Source organism: Nestor notabilis, unplaced genomic scaffold (genome assembly GCF_000696875.1).
Source record: "Nestor notabilis isolate BGI_N333 unplaced genomic scaffold, ASM69687v1 scaffold24319, whole genome shotgun sequence".
NCBI lineage: Eukaryota > Metazoa > Chordata > Aves > Psittaciformes > Psittacidae > Nestor > Nestor notabilis.
In genome coordinates, this window is record NW_009945426.1 from 68,957 (window position 1) to 85,934 (window position 16,978).

General features: G+C 44.5%; 1 protein-coding gene across 1 annotated transcript in view; it reads right to left on the bottom strand.

The window, feature by feature from the left end:
• Window positions 1-1,285: 1,285 nt before the first annotated feature.
• Window positions 1,286-16,978, bottom strand: part of CDK15 (cyclin-dependent kinase 15) — a 33,788-nt gene continuing 18,095 nt past the window's right edge. Inside the window, exons 9-14 of the mRNA XM_010022877.1 lie at window positions 16,545-16,608; window positions 13,022-13,032; window positions 11,177-11,215; window positions 6,995-6,999; window positions 6,724-6,857; window positions 1,286-1,395 (exon numbers count right to left, since the gene is read on the bottom strand). Of these exons, the coding sequence (XP_010021179.1) occupies window positions 1,286-1,395; window positions 6,724-6,857; window positions 6,995-6,999; window positions 11,177-11,215; window positions 13,022-13,032; window positions 16,545-16,608 (363 nt within the window). The remainder of the gene's footprint in view (window positions 1,396-6,723; window positions 6,858-6,994; window positions 7,000-11,176; window positions 11,216-13,021; window positions 13,033-16,544; window positions 16,609-16,978) is intronic.

Below are 16,978 nucleotides of genomic sequence, written 5' to 3' on the forward strand. Positions count from 1 at the left end.
ACTTTGAGGCCAAGTTTATATTTAAAAAAAAAAAAAAAATGTTTAAGAGTATCTCCAACTCTTTTCATGCTTTCACTATTTTAAATTATGTATTTGTGAAATACTCTCAAAACCAGTTAAAACTGGTCAAATACAAATTCACTGAAGTGAGGAGTGAGTGCCCTCATCAAGTGAGTTGTCCCAGAAGCCTTAGTGGAACTGACAACCAGCTTTTTTGGCAGGATTATTTCCTCTGTGATCACAGAGAGGGAACAGCTGCCCTGTCTGCACTTAGCTGAGCAGGTGAGCGGGGAATGTATTCAGGCTGCCTCTAAAACCCAATCTGGTCACAGGACTGGCAGTGTCAGGTCCTTCTTGAAAGGACTGGAGGCTGTCCTGTCTGCCTGCTGTTGTCTACGTGATGAGGGCAGATGGGGTAGAGAGAGGCTGTGAGACCAGGCACTGAGTGCTGGGACCTGGTCCTGTAGCAGGTACATCTACATGCGTCTGAAAGCACGGACAGGTAGCTGAGGTTTGCCCTGTTAGCACAGCTAGGTTGCCTCTTGGCTTGACAGAAAATTGGACAGTCAAACTAATTTGGCCTCAAGATCAGTTTCCAGGTCTGCCCTGCAAGCACAGACCCAGGCAGTGACTGACTGGATGCATGCTGTTAACAAATGCACAAAGTAAACAAAGACACAGGATATAACAAAAGGTTATTTTCCAGTAATTTCTTTCAATAATAATGATTTTAAGTGATCTTTTGGTCTATCTGTAACAGGAGATGAAAAATGTTGATGCTGAAGCATTGTTTTGAGGTATGTCATATTAAAATGGTGATTAATTAAAACCAAGGATGTTATGAGCTAAGGAGATTTTGGCTAGATCTGCTCAGGTTCCACTGTGTGAAATCAAAACAAGTAAGCTATAAAATGTGAACTCAATAGACAAGGACAAAGGCAAACAAAACAATTTGGTCAGTTTAAGCAATGGAGAAATGAAGCAATATTTTGACTGGGGAGGCATCAGAGGAGGCATCCATCTGAGTCTTGGGAATATGATGAAACAAACCCAAACTTCCCATGATACCACCAAGCATTGTGGGCCATTGGCGTGCTGATATCTTGTCTCTGAATGTGAGATTTCCCACTTTGTCCGCAGCCTGGGATGTGGTCATCCAGCCCTGGGTATCAGTTCTGTTTTCCCACCTTCAGTACACAGGAATTCATGTGCGTAAGGATGACGGGAGCAGTTTTGGCAGTGGCAACTACATGCTTACCCAAGAGTTAGTTAATCGTCTCTGCTTCTACCAAAACTTGCTTGAACCTTGTGAGAGATGGCTTTTTCGGTAAGAAACAAAGAGGTCACAGATTTCAGGTTGCAGTCTCACTCCTGGAACTGTGAGCACTGATTGTCCTGTGGAAAAAGCAGGTTAAAGAAAAAGCTGCAAAATGGTCCTTTTCCTTCACTGTGCTACTTCCCTAGCGTTCTTCTGTGACATTAGGTACAATATAAACTCATTCAGGATCCTATTTCTCACAGCTCCACTCCTTCTGATTGTTTTGGGAAACGATTTCTTTAATCTAGGCACCCTCTCTAGAAATCTCATCTATGTGGAGGTTTGTTTTTTTTTTCCTTTTTCTTGGAGCAACCAGCAAAATACTGTTTGGTAGAACAGTGGTAGGAATGCAACCCGCTAATCAAAAGGATTCAAATGGATCTACACACTGCCAAGCTCTCTCCTTCCCACCCAGCGGAGGGGAAAAAAAGAGAAAGAAAAAAGAGATAGAGCGAAAGCACGGAGCTTCTCTCCTTCAGCAATCTCACAAATGCAAAACCTTCCACTCCAGTGACTCCTCATTAACTTACCAAATCTGACAGTCTAATTATCGTAGCTGCTTCACGCTTAGAATAAATAAATACTAAAGTGGGTGTTTAAAGAAATTGAGCAGTGAAATTCAGTCATCTAGACAGTCAATAGAGAGTTTATTTTAAATTTTTATATTCTTAGGTATTTATATCATTTTAGGATAGATAATGAGGTAGTTGTCTTTCAGGCTAATTGAGTTCCTAGGCTCATGGTTGCTTGCTGTCACAATCTCAAACTTAGCTTTAACTTTTGTGCCTTAGAAATTTCATCACTACATCCCCATTTGCTCTTTTCTGCTGATAACTGGGTGAAGGCAGAAGTGCACCTGAGGATGGGAAACAGCTACACGAGAGTTCCAGTCTGGATGTCTTTCACAGCAAACAAGACAACTAAATCTTCTCAGATTAGCATTTGAGAGTATTAAAGGGAAAATGGAAGTTATAGAAACCTCAGATATAACTTGCAATTAGACAAAATACAGAAAAACATCTGCTAACCTCTGATGCAACAGCATCTGCCTCCATGAGGGTATTAACACCACTCCTTCCCAAGAGCAGTTCATCTCCCTGAACAATAAGACCATTATAGAGATTCTCTGGCCTGAGATCAATAGGAGTCAGAGCATTTGATCCATGTCTGTAGGACTTTGTTTTCACAAGTCATGTCGGCCGAACTTTGCACCAGTTGTGCTTTTGCAAAAGCATGAGCTGGGTAGTGAGCAAAGGAAACCTTCCTTCTTTTCCCATCTTCCCTTTCACCCTGTGCTTCTATACAGGGCCCATCATGGTCTGCTCCAGGCCAGTGCCCAGGGATGAGCTTAACCAGGGCAACATCTCCAGAGGCCTGCGCCTTTGGCACACATCTGCTGTGATGTTGCAATGGCTCTTTCCCAGGGTGGTGGCTTAATGACAGAATACAAAACCTCAGTGCCCTGTCAGTACTTACTAAAGCAGACCTTCCACCACTGTGGAGATCAGGCCAGGTGAAGTGAAGGGTGTTTTTCCTGAGTTAAGTGAGGATTTGCTTTATCACCTCACAGAAAAGACTGTTTCTGGGTCAGGAGTGACAGCTGATTTGCTGCTCAACACCAACTGTAGTTTACTCCCTTATTAAGACACGAATTCATACATCTGGTGGGAACTTCCTAGGTGTCCATATCTGATTTATACTATCTCATATAGTGAAGGATATCCATTTGCTGTATGCAGAGGTGGCAAAGCATAGAGGTAAAAATATTTAAGTGACTATATAAACCTTTTAGCTATACAAGAAAACCTAAGAAAACCAGCCAACCCAAGCAAGACGTCCATGAAGGTCATCTCTTCTTTGTATGTGCCCTGTGATAACACCTACCAGCACTGGCTAATTCCAACAGTATTCCAACATAGGATTTTTAGAAAGCAATGGCTTACAGCCTTAACCTCCTCATTGCTTATGCTTGCTTTGCATTGGTTTAGATGCAACAGGCATGAAGATGACAGTGCTCTGTCAGCACCAAGCCTCCCTCCTCCTGCCTCTGAAAAGCTGAATAGCAGGCTGTTTCAGGAGAAATGGTACAGTGTCATCACCAGCTGGCACACTGGTTTTGAACTGCTGGGAGCAGGTAATGATCAGAGACCAATCATACCCAAAAAGAGCAGCAAGTCCCTCCTAGTCAAAGCCAGGATCGCACCCATGCAACAATCAATCCTCCTCACAGAGCACAAGCTGGTCTTGATGACTAGCTGCTAAGCCAATAGTATGCCTGGAGTCAAATATCTCCTGAACTGTGCGAAAGGTCTGTCCTGAGCCTGGACATGAGTCCAGTGGGGATAAGATCTGAGGAGCCAGCTCAGACCTCCCCGGCTAATGTGCCTGAGTTGTTTGGTCAGAGCTCTTGCAGTATGTTTTCTTGGAAGGTTACTGGTGCTAACCCCAAATCCCACTGCTCACCCTCCCTGCTTGCGAGTCTACTCTGAAGCATTTGTGGGCAAAAGAGACGCAGAATAAACCAAATGTATAAGTAACAATAATAAGCTGCAATTGTTACTGTGTCTGACCTGACAGCAGTGAGATACCTTCTCAGAAGGCCCTTTGCACTTCAGGACTGACACCGAGTTGAGAGCACAGCTCATGCTTTCTTGATTGAAGGATCTCATCTTTCTTCCAGGAGTGATTAATTGGACAGAAAACATTCTGCTTTAGCAGGTGGCAAAGGGTTAGACTGAAGTTTTATCAGAGCTGTTGTAGTGCGGGGCTGCACTACACAAAGATAATTGTCTCAGGATTGGCTTAGGCCAGAAAAAGTACAGCAAATGCTCCAGTTTTACGAAAGGTTATCACTGCCACCCCTCAGGCTACTAGCCACAGTGGAAGGAAGCTGGAGATTTCCCTGCTCCTCTCCTCTGTTGCAATATCCAGAGGTACTGGTGGCACATGCAGAATTAAGGCCACCAAAATGGTGAGTGGGGTTTTAACCTGGGCCTTAGCAGCCTCTTCTGATGCTAGAGGCACAGGAGTGAGAGCTTTAGGAGAGGCTCCTCTGCGGACCAGCCCCAGTCAGGCCACAGAGAGTCTTCGTCTCTTACAGCATGCACTATTCTTTTGTTTTTAGCATTTTAGCATCCAAATGAGCATAAGCAACAGCATAAGCAACACCTGTTCCCCTCTGCAGGAGCTGACCATTGGGAAGCAAAGAGCCTTGTGCTCCCTCTTGTCCTTCCCAGGGGCAGCACCCAGCCTCTATCCATTGGCATTCCCCTCAGTAGTCAGAAACATGACATTTGTACTTATTGAAACATTGATTTCTTCAGTTATTTTTTCCTAGGAATAGACCTTTGAAAAACATCCTCCAGCATCCTGCTTGTGATAGCAACTTATAAAAAGAACAGTTATGGATAAAATTATTTCATAAAAATAGAAAATAATTTCTTACAGGAACCTTTTATTTTTCCCAATGTTGTTTCCTCCTTACTCTCTCATGCACCTTGGTATCAACCCCTCCTCCTTTCACCTTTCATCTCCCACTCATTCTTTGCCCTTCTGCATTAACTTTCTCCTTCAGAGGATGGGGACTAATAGCCAGCATCCTCCAGAACAAAGTGGGAACAGAATATATATAAATTCTGCACGGTGTTATCATAGCAACAAGAATTTTAAAATGATACAGTGTAATTCCAAAATAGCGTGATGCCAAAGTGACAGAAGAGAACCACCATCTTACACGGTTATGGCAATAGGGATGGCTACATGGGGAATTATTCAGAATTGCCTAATTTTTACAGGCTTAATGAGTCGCTCATGAATATGGTCTTGCATGATCATACTGTACTTTTTTTCAGCCCTGTGCACTTTGATTCTGCTCCCAACACATTGGTTGCTATGATAACGCCATGCAGTTTCCTGTCCACAAGGTACTTCTTGCGGCAATGTAGGGGATAATAAATAAGGGCTGGTACATAAACCCAGGTGAAATGAATTTCTCCCCTCTCTGCCAGCATGTTGGAGAGATTGACACATTATGCCAATCTGTTTTCTCATTCCTTCTATTTCTCCTCACTTTCTCCCTTTCTCTCACACTGTCTTGTCTCTGTACCTGTTTTTTTCCACACACTCTCTCTCTCTTGGCACTGACACTTTCATCTTCTCCCTTGGGGATTGGAGATGTCACTGCGGGAAGTGCTTGTCCGCCTCTCCGGCAGCAGCAGAGCCCTGTGGCTTTGACAAACCTCATTTAATTGGGAGGAAGCCAGGAGGGTTTGAAAGAACTGAAACATCCACGAAACTCCTTTTATCAGGCATAATTTAAACTCTGCATGGAAAAAACCCTATATGTATAAAGAAAAGTCAACTTCCCTCCTGCTGTGCGTGCTCCCCTCCTCCCCCCCCCGGCACAGGCAGGCTCCTGCGAGATTCCATCTTTTCATTTTTCTGAAAGTGTCAAAGTAGATTTGTGCTCTGTGGCTGGGTGAACAGAAAAGGAATGCAGATGTCTCTCACTCATGCACATACACACACAGAGCACCTTCTGAAGGGCAGCAGTCTGGGAGAGATGCTAGCTGGCTGCTCCTTCACTTGGGATGTGTCACAGGAACCAGAAATTAGGTTTTCAAATAGCTTGACAACACACTCCAAGAAGGCTTCTTAATTGCTCCTGTCTTAAGAAAACACACCAAACTAACTAGTGTAGTGGGTACCCAGGAGGTAACAGGGAATGTGAGTGCTCTCTGGCCTTTTGCCCAATAAGAGAGAGCTTTTCCTAGTGAGGAACAGAACCTGTAGCTTGAGAGACCCTGTATTTATTGTCAGCTCAGGGCAGGAGAGGCAGATCTGTGTGTATGCAGCTGTGTGCTTAAAAGAGAGCAAGGGAAGAAGAAAATAAAGCAGGTAAAACTGAGGGAGGACTGTTGCAACAGGGTATGAGGAACAGCTGTTGTCTCTGAACATCAAAAGGGAGCAGGAGGAGCGGTCCAAGGGAATTGGGGCTAGCACATCATGCTGAGCAGCTGGGAATTCAGGACATCAGGAGGGACCAGCATGTGAGTTACACTGAATACGCAGTGTGAACCAGCCTGAGGGAAAGCTCTGGGCCCCTAGGGTTACAGAATGGGGGAGAAATGAGCTGTCAAAGTATACACACCTTTGCTTTCTAAATGTACCACGGTGGCAGCCTATCCAGGTCCCCTTGTAGTATTAACACGGTGGTCAAGTGGAAGAAAACAGAAAAGAAACTGACAAATTTGCAATGGGACGTAAACTTTGCAGCATATGGGAGTGGAGAGGGAGGACAGACAGATGTCCAGGTGAATGGCAGAGACTTTCAAAGTACAGAAGAAACTCACAATAAATAGCATGTGAAGTAGCTCTTAGTGAGTTGAAATAGAGAGTTAGCTTACCAGCAGGAACCTGATAGAGTTGAGGAGGTAGGGGGCTGAAGAAGCTGTGAAGAAGTGCATCTTGAGCAGAGATCCGGCCTCGGGGGAAGGCTGTAAGCATCTTGGAGGCCAAATCCTCCGCTGCTGGTACCCTGCTCAGCCTAGGAAAACAGGACAAAAAAAGCATAGGAGATGGGCAGAAGCCAGAAAGCTGGAATGAGAACTTGACCCAGCCCTTCTCAGATCCTGAGACGGAGAGTGGAGGGACATAGAGGGAGCAGGACAAACCAACCCCAGCTGTATATTTTTCTAGGACATTTGCTTTTCCGTGTGAGTTTGATTATATTGGCGTATATGGATCCAGGATTTCAGTACATACTCATGTTTTCAGAGGAATTTTGAAAATAAATGGTTATTTTGAAGAAAGAAGGTTGTAAGTAAAAGGCAAAATGCTGCTGAGGAGACTGTATTTTACATGTCATAACTGGAATATCAGAGGTTGGTGTTACCAGTTTAGAGCGACAGTGCAAGTGCACAAAATAACCTGACTGGCCCAGTGAGCAGACCAGAGGTCAAAACTAAAAAAAAAAAAATGAAGAAAATGCCATTTCCCCTTTTCCTACCCTAGTACCAGCCATGCAGCTGGTTGTAAAATATGTTGGGATTCATGGAGATGATTGTGTTTCTCAGGATGAGTGCTTAAAATAGATGTAATACACACATGCTCTATGCCCAGCAAATACTAGTGCCAAGTGGCTGCTTTCTAGAGGAGCGCACAGCTGGGGATGAGGAAGTGGAAGAGAGAAAACAAACCAACAAGGAAACAAATAAAAATAGTCATTTAGTTTTACAGCTTTTACTTTGTTTGTTTGTTCTGATCATGTTTCAGCATCAGGAGGCCCATCAGAGCACGGCCTGTTGTGCTTCCTCCCTTGGCCCCCACTGGTGCTTCCCCTCCAAGCGACATCAGGCACTGGGATCCCCCTGCCTCTGCACTCCCCCTCCCTATACAGAACATTTGACATGCTGACATTTTTGTTTTGGGGAGATAAAATGTAAAAAAAAAAAAAAAAGGAAAACCCACAGATCCTGAGAAACAGATTTATAAGAGCTATCTGGCCTCACTGTGGTCAGTAACTGCTGAATTCTCACCTCCAGCAAAACAGTTTGAGCTCCTGCTGCCTTGGGGAGCAGGGACTGGACAGGGAGCCAAAGCATCTAGCCAGAGGCTGCTTGCTAGAGCTGCACATCAGGCTGTCCCTTACTGCCCACTCTGTCCTGCTGCGGCAGGCTCCTACACTGGGCAGCAACGTGGTTCAGTGCTTCCCACCATGGCTCAAGGCTTGCTGGTGGTGGCTGAGCTCTGTGCAGAGCTCCCCTTCAATTTCTTAATTGGCCATGGAGAGTCATGGCTGGTTGGTCTGTATGAAGCAGTTCTTTCCTTCTCAAGAGCCAAGCATGCCAAGGCAGCCGTTTGGTCATACTGGTGTAAGGACTCTGTAACACAGAGTTGGAGCTGGCCCACATGCAGCCCAGAGCTCTGCTGCAGACGAGCTGGGCCAGCCTGTCAGTATGGGGCTGTAACGGGGCCTGTCAGGGGATTATAGCTAAAAAGCAGAGGTGTAGCACAGCAGACTTGCAAGGAACATAGTATTTCTTTGTTCAGGCTGAGAGAGGATTTGTTCTGTTCCAGGACCTGTGTTATTGGGGTGTGTTTCTGAAGATGTGTGTGACAATGGCTGGCATTTCAGCAACCTGTGCTTTGCTGAAAACTGCAGCATGTTGTTCAGCCATTCAGAGCAGTGTCTGGGAAACCCAGCTCTGCAGGCCAGCACACTTCCCCCCAAGCAAGGCTGGGTCCCAAGCAATGAGCTGAACAGATTAGAAACAGCAGTGGTGAAAAATGTGGTTACGTCCTTAAAGAGTATTTGATTCTTGACCTGCATGAACACAATCCTGAGGACACAGTTCTGTCTAGTCTTTTCTTACACATCTATAAAGCCTGTTGTGTACCTCAAAATTAGTACTAGCGGGGGCTGATTTTATTTAGGGCACTTTGCCTGATTAGAAATTTCTTTCACTGATACATATATACATTATGTATATGTGCATGCATGTGTATGTATATAAGCTTGAAAAATATTCCCTCTCTTAGCACACTAGGGAGTGATGGGGTGATGTTAGTGTGCCTGGTCAAGCCAATCATGGCCCTAGTCTTATAGCTTTTGTCCACTGAGGAATGATTTTTCCCCTCCTAACTAATCACAGGATTATTTCATTGTCTTGTGAAAATGCTGTCCTAGCACATCTTCTTTACCACTGTTGAGCAACATCCCTACAATTTGTTTCCAGAAATGAATACTGGGACAGTGCGAAGTCTGTCTTCAGTCCGGGCAAGAAGGCCTGTGAAAGTGTGACCCTCTGGCCTGAACTGTGCCCTGCAAAAAGCTCCTTGTAATGTCATTGAATCACTGCTTATCTGAGAATAATCACGACTCCTCAGAGAATAGTAAACCCACTACGTGCCTACCTCTGCCGCGATCTCTCAAAATCAGTTGCTTCACTGACGTTAGATCTGCTTGTTACTTCAGAACCACCCTGCTCTTCCTGAGCTTGCCAAAAGAGCTCATTTCAAGTTAAATGATTGCATAAAGAAACAAATAAACCCAGAGGCGATTCTGACATTGCCGTTATAGGTGGCTTACCTGTCACAGATGACTCGGAGTCTCTGAGGTCTCCTGGAAGCAACCAGTTCTAGAAGGTATAATATGCAATCACAGGATTAAATGAAAATCAAGCCACAAACCATTCTTTGAGCCCTTTCAAAAAACGTGCGCTCAGAATTTCAAAGGGACCTATAGAATCTGTCATCTTAGTATTTATAAATATACATTATTCCTATAGGACTCGAGTACCAGCATTGATGTTAATAAGGCTGTTCCAGCTCTGTAGCCCTTTCCTTTCATACATCTGTGAATATAGGCCTTGGGCCCCCTTCTGTTACCGTGAGTCTTAGATTTGACTTCAATAAAAGCAGTATCAGTCCCTAAAGCCTTGACACGAAGGAAGCAGAAAGAGGTTTGGAGGCCTGAATCCCCAGCAATTGTCTTGGCTTACCAAGCAGCTGCTGAGCTTCGTGTGTTGCCCTGTACACACATGGGGCTTTTCTGCATGGATCTGGCAAAAAGAGTGGGACAGAGCAAAGACACTTGGGTCCCACTCTCTTCTTGTCCACTGCTTTTGCTGTCAATCCCTCGCTAAGTTTGTTGCTTATTATCAAATTAACCTTTTTCATATAGTCTTTGTACTTACTGATTCAAACATCTCTACCAGATTGGAACTTTGCAGTTTGCTGTTTTGGGAAGGCTGTGGTGGTGGTGCCATTTTTCAGGGACACGTTTCTAAACATTGTGGAAAATGTAGACAAATACATTCCTCAAATGTTTTCTTACAAAGCATGAGTTTTCTCACAAAGCATGAGTTTTCTCAGGCTTAGATATGAGTGAATGGCTTAAGTGTGGAAGATTTCTCCTTAGAAATGATCAACAAAGACATTTTCTTGCATTAGGAAGGCTGTAATTTCTACCCAGCAACATTTTCCTGAGTACCATTTCTGACAGCAGAGATGATCGGTGTTCTAGCCATGGGAAGATGAGCAGGAAGAGTGGTGTCAACCTCTCTTCCAGCCCAGACTGGACAAGCATTCCCCATGGCAGCAAGACCACCAGACTGCAAGCGCCACTGGTCTGTTGCCAGTAGATTTGGTGCTTGGCTGGGGCTTACACTGCACCATCGGAGAGCATCTGCCCTCCCTTCCTGCCCAGAAGCATCAGCCACATCATTCAGGGACAGAAGTTGCTGGCTGTGGACAAAGCAGGGGTACCCTCTGCCTTTGCCTGCGTGGCCATTTCCAGAGTGCCAGGCCCAGGGGCTCAGTCACTCAGTGTCTGACTTGATGCACAGTTTGTAAAAGTGCAAATGACTGAACTTCCAGCACTTAACCTTTCCAGCAGCAATCTTTCACCATTAAGCCAGGCAAGCAGGTTGTTAAACCTGTCTATCACAGGGTAAGTAACAGTTCACAAGTGAAGTGTTCTCCTACGCTCAAATACTAAGGTAATTGCTAAAGCAGTAAATGGCAATATAACCTGGGATGGAATTCATGACAGTTTAGGTGCCAGAGCACTGAAACTATTGCAATATATAGAAGTTATATATTAGTATCTTGAATAGCCCCTTCCCACATCAGTCACAAAGATTAACTCTGGCAGAAAATTCCTCTTGGATCACTAATAACATTTTCTCTGTATCCTCTTTCCTTTATTTTGCCCCTTGACTGTAATAAAAGTGTAGAAATAAATTGTCCATATTGAGTAGAGATGTAAAGTTTCCAGGCAGAATAGAAGAAAAACAATTTAAAAAAAATGGTTTGGAAAGCCATAAGATTTTTTTGGTATGAGGTAGAAATTTTTACCCCTTCACAGAGCTGGCCAAAATCTTTCAGATGTCGTAACTTTCTGCCAGAAAATTCTAATTTGTGAGACGGAAACATTCCATGACAATATATCAATTTCCTTTAATATTTAATAAAAATGTCAAGGTTGTTCTTTAGCTCTACTGAAATCTTTTAACGTTAATATTCTTTAATGAGTTTAACATAAAAGTTAAAAAGTGCACATTCAGTTGATAACAGCAGGGCAAAATGTTTTATCTAAGTGATCTCTAAGTGAAATGTCACTGGTTTTTTTTGTGCATTTTGGAGTGCATTTTCAGGATTAACATTCCAAAGAGAAAATAGGATTTTCTTTTCACTACATATAGGAACATCAGCTTGCTTACTGGGAACTGGGAGGAATACCTGAATTAAGAGTTTTCACTGTCTCGAACAAGCCTCTTGACTTAAATTTATCATTTATTATAACAAGGAGATTAATAATTATCTACAAGGGGTAGTGTAAGAGCCAGTGAGCCAACTACTGCTATCTCTGTCCAAACACATCTCTCAGTGGAGAATTCTGCTTGAGTGAGGACTGCCAAACTTGCCACTTTGAGTAGACAGAGCTTTGATTATAAATGGAAGATATGGGTAAGAAAACAGTGTGTCTCTGCTCAAGGATTTAATGTTAACTAATCCACTTTAAATCAGTTCAGATTAATCTCCTGACTGACCCCATATAGACAAACCCTTAAAGAATGCTGAGGCCCCTTTGTTGAACAGGGTAAGAACAGAGCAGTAAATATTTTCCCTACTGTAAGATTAAGCCAATCTAAAATTGTAAACCAATGTAAACAGGTACTCCTTAAAGGTAAGAGATAAATAATATTTGGATGTATTTCCAAAAAGTGGATGAACTACTGAATTAATTGTCTCATGGTGATGCTATAGACATAAAATGATGGGATTGAGTAGGGCTGATTGGCTTTTTTAACAATATGAGTAGATCTGAAAGGTAGCACTTGGGTTTGTTACTCTCTATCTGTATGCAAGGCAGTGTGTGCTAATGGAAATGCTTTCCTATATGAAAACCCAGGTGGAAGTGGCTAATGAACTGATAATGAGGCAAGCAAGCCAGAGGACAAAAGTTAAACTTTCCTAATTGATGAAGAGAGAGAAAGAGGATGCCAAGTGCTGCTGGATGAAGGCACTGGGGTTGCAGGCTCACAGAGAAAATTCCTCTCATTAGTGAAATCTCTGTGGCTGCAGGACAGAAGCAGAGCTCTGTCTGTGCAGCAGGCTGGAAACTGCAGCCTGTGCCCACTGCCACACAGATAGGAAGTTTCCCTTACAGCCTAGCCAGCATATATTGCACCTTGGTTACAGTGCTGCTCTTCCCGTTAGGATCAAAGCCACATGCAGTTTATTATGACAGTAAAAATGTCATCGTTTTAGAATTCGGTTTCCAACCATTCCATTTGTTAAATGAAGCATCAGCATAAAAAGTGAGATAAAAAAACACTCCGAGTGCAGACCTCATCTGCGTTCTCAAAAATGTTATTTGAAGTTTGCTTTTCAGAGCCTGCTGCTTGTTGCCTCCATCTGCTGGTGACATTTTGGAAACGCAACAGATACTACTCGGGAGCAGATGTTGACCCTGGAAACCTTCTATATCTCATTCAGTGTAGCAAAGCCTGCAGATATGTGAAAAAACAGGCTTAATTTAAGTCACTGCTGCATCTGAAAAAGGCTAGTGTAAAACCTGTGGCTGCTAAGTGAGATGGTACAACCTGGCATAGTAATCTCATTAGTCAGCCTGTGTGATAAATCAAGGAGTAAAGCTCACTCATAGTGAGTTCATCATGTTATAAACAAAAATCACACTGTTCCCCACTCTGTGGAATCCAAATGTCAGAAAAAGGAAACAAAAACTAACTCAGTACATTGGGTGCTCCAATATTCCGTTTGGCAAAAGCACTAGCTTAATGTCATGGGCTGTGATTCCTAATCCTTTCCTGCCCTTGACCCCTGCTGTCTAGATTCAAACTTGTAACCATTAATGGGGCTGGATCAAAACACTGGCCTTCTGGTGTCACCAATGGTGTTTAGAGGGGATTTAAACTCACTGCTTTTCAGTGCAGTGAAATGAACACAGCAGTAGATTAATGCAAGGATTTGAGCTCACACAGCATGAGAGCTTTCAAAAATAGTGTTAACAGAGCTACAACTGCCTCTTTCAGGGAAAGCAAAATGAGGGGAACAGAACAAATGAACAAACACAGGGCAAAGCCTTGTCACTATGGGCAGAGCTCCTGAGCCTGGGGAGCCAGGGAGAGGGCCAGTGAGTATGCTGAGGCGTGGGGCAGGAGTTCTCCCAACCCTTCATGTTTTGCAGGAACTGGTTCTCAAGACAGGGCTGAGGTAAATCAATGCTTTCAGGCCCCAAGGTTGCATGTAATTCCCTACCCCAAGTGTCTCTCCTGCAGGGAGGAAGCAAGATGACAAACTGCAGGGCTGGCCATGGAAGAGTTGCTCACCCGTCCTTCCTGTTCACCTGGGGCCAGGCACAGGTTGAGATTTTGGCAAACTGTAGGCAATGGGCATGAGGCTCATTCCTAAACTCCTTTGTGCAAGAAGGCACAGGGGCATAGGGTGGTCAAATACTCCTTTGCACATTTCACCCCTTGCCAGTTGCCCATAGAGGGGGCAGGGGAGCTGCTCTTCCTCCAGCTGGCTTGCGTGTGCCTGGCTCATAGATATAACCCTATCTCCTCTTCAGACTCTGTAGCAGGATGTGCTCAAGCCCACAGGAGTGACAGGAAAACATCTAAAGGTTTCCAGATTTCATTTCAAAGATTCCTACTAACCCACCTGGTCCAGGAACCCATCCAGGAACAACCTCAGTCTGGGGCTGAGCCTGCACTGCTGAATCCAGTGGGAGTTTTGCCATCAACTTCAATGAGAATGGGATCACACCTCGGTGCTTTGTTTTGCCCATGTTCATTCCTTGCCGCGGGCGGGAACCTGTTTGTTTGTTTGCTGCCTGCGCTCACTGCGAACATCAATAGGACTAGCTGAAAGCATTCAAGCCGTCAGATTGGGGAAGGCTCCAAAGTTTGTTTGCTTATCTGAACCGTCCCAGGCACTCAGATTCCCACAGCTGGGCTGGAAACAATCTCAAGAGAGAAGGTTTTCTCAGGCAGACTCCACAGCTTCCACAAGAGCTGAGCATGTGCTGGAGGGGGAAACAGCACTTGTGCTTCAGGGAAGAGAGGGGAAGTGCACAGGAGCATGTGAATGGCAAATAGCTTTAAACAAAGAGACTAATTTGCCTTCTTTCCAGCAGCCCCATCAAAAACTGTCTCGATTTAGTTCACGACCAGGGCAAATAGACCAACTTTGTATGACTAACCTTCTTCTGTCCAGGCTGGTTTGTATAATCCAGGTGTGAGCCAAGTGCTTGGTTCCAGTATGTGGCTGGAGCAGCTCGGAGCCCCTTAGGCAGGCTCTGAGGAGGGGAAAGGGATGTTGCCTCTCCAGCTGGTACACCTACTGCCCAAAACACTGGCTCAGCACCCCTTTCCCATGTGTTTGCTAGCATGGTGGGATATTCCCACAGGAAGGTGTCCTCTGACTCTTGCATTTCTGTCTGTTCCAGTCACAACAAGGCACCGGCATCACAGGTTCACAGCACAGTACGGGTCAGTTCTGCCCTGCTGGAGTCCATTAGGGAAACTTTCTACCAAGTTTGAAAACAACTCAGATTCAAAAAATGCTTAAAATGACTAGACTTGTCTTTACTGGAGCTGTTTCCATGCTGCCTAGGTGCCTGTCCTCTCCCTCCCAGCCCTACCGCTGGCACCCTCCACAACAGCAGCCAGCACTGCTATTCAGACAAAATAGAGCTAAGCAGGAGTCACCGCTCAGGGCAGCTCTGGGCACTTACACATTCTCTGTTTGTATTAGTTTCTTTGCTAGCATAGCCTTAATGCTTTTAGATTGTCCCTCTATATAGCATTGGGATAGTTAAGCATCATTGCTGAGAGCTTTTGGCCTAGTATGAGCAGATGACTAGCATAGAAAAAATTCTTTGTGATCGTTTTGTCCCACACATGAGCAATTCTTCCCTTCCAGACTACCCTTCCCAACTTGTAGACTATACCCAGCCAAGCCTTCAACAACTTAGAGGAGAAAGTGCTTCCTCCAGCTGTCTGCTCTGTGCTTGCTCCTTGTCCAAATTAAACTTGCTGTGGACAGCGACACATTCCCATTTCACGCTGGTTTGATTAATGTGTCTCAGCTAATTGTGTGAAAGATTCCACTCCTTTCGACTGTGAGACCAGGTTATTGTTCAGCCAATCGTGGCTACCATGTGAAAATGGGGGGCTGTTTAGTGTTCATGCACCAGAATCAAAGGAGGGGCATCTTGGACTGGGTCACAGAGCAACACCCACTTCTTTGAAAAGATGTTACTATGCTCTACTAAACCTGTAAACCTCTTGCTCAAAGCACATTTTCCCCTCCTCATTTTACCCCCCGCCTCCAGATAGACAGGCTCCCCCCACCATTCTCTTAGGGTACGAGTGAGAGAGAATGGCTAGATTGTAGATGGGTGGATTTCACATTCTAGGGTTTTTAATATTTCACTTTTATATTTCTCTTGCAGAATGATCCTGCTGAGAGACTGAGAATCAGTGCTCATCATTTCCCCCTCACTGACACTTGAATATATTTTCCCAAGAGAAAACATTAAACAAAAAGAGAAAGAGAGAAAGGGAGAGAGAGAGGGAGAGGAGAGAGAAAGGGAGAGAGACAGCTAGCTTTTCAAAGCATACTTCTCAACCTGCCCACATCAAAATAAGAGACAACTGGCCCTTTGAAGTCCAGGACACAGACTTCTCTACCAGCCCATGTGGAAATAAAAGAAGCCAGCTTTATAAATCACACAGATTTCTCACCTTGCCCACATCAAAATCAGGGACAGTGACCTTTAAAACCGAGGTTTAAAGGCCCCCAAATCAATCTACATAAAAATAAGGAGGGTTCAGATAAACTGTGTCTCCAGGTACCTGTTAGTTTTCTCAATCTATACCAGGAGACATTGGTCCTTGCACTGAGGAGTGAAGACTACCAACACTGTCAGCACTTGCACCAATGCAATCTTCCATCAGCCTAAGATACACCCAGCGCTCAGTGAGGCAACTTTGCCACACATGTACCTTTGCTTGTATACTAGGCCAACCCCAGTGTTGTTGCAGGCCCTACAACACCACTATCATAAATTAGCTCAAGGACTTAGTAACACAGAAGCACAGGATTTTTCCTGATGGCAATTACTGACCCAAAAATTGAGTGTCTAGTGAGTGGCTCAGAGATAAAGTTGGTATTCTTGTGAGTTAAATCCTACCTGGGTTATAGTTGGGGAGCTTGGAAAGTCCTGGCCAGGTGTCCTCAGCTGGGACCCCCAATACCTGTGCAAAAGGAGAAAGAAAGTGAGAAGAGCAATAATCTCTGCCTGCCAGTATTCTGGCTTTGTGTGGAGCTGGAGAAATCAGTTTCAATGGAGAGAGACTGTCTTTTACTGTAAATCCAGCACAATTCACACTGCCCTGCACACAAAGGACATGGACATTTTAGCACTTGATTTTGTAGCAGAAAGGGCCCTGCTGAGACTGACTACTGTTGCTGCTGTGAACATCATTGAAGGTGTACACGTCTTCACTGCCAGGTGCTACTCCTGCATGTGTTTGCCAGCCCATGGGTCACTGCTGAAGGTGTCCTCCTGCGCCAGAGCTGCACTGGGGACTTATTCTGCCCGCTTGCACTGGCAGCAGGCAATAT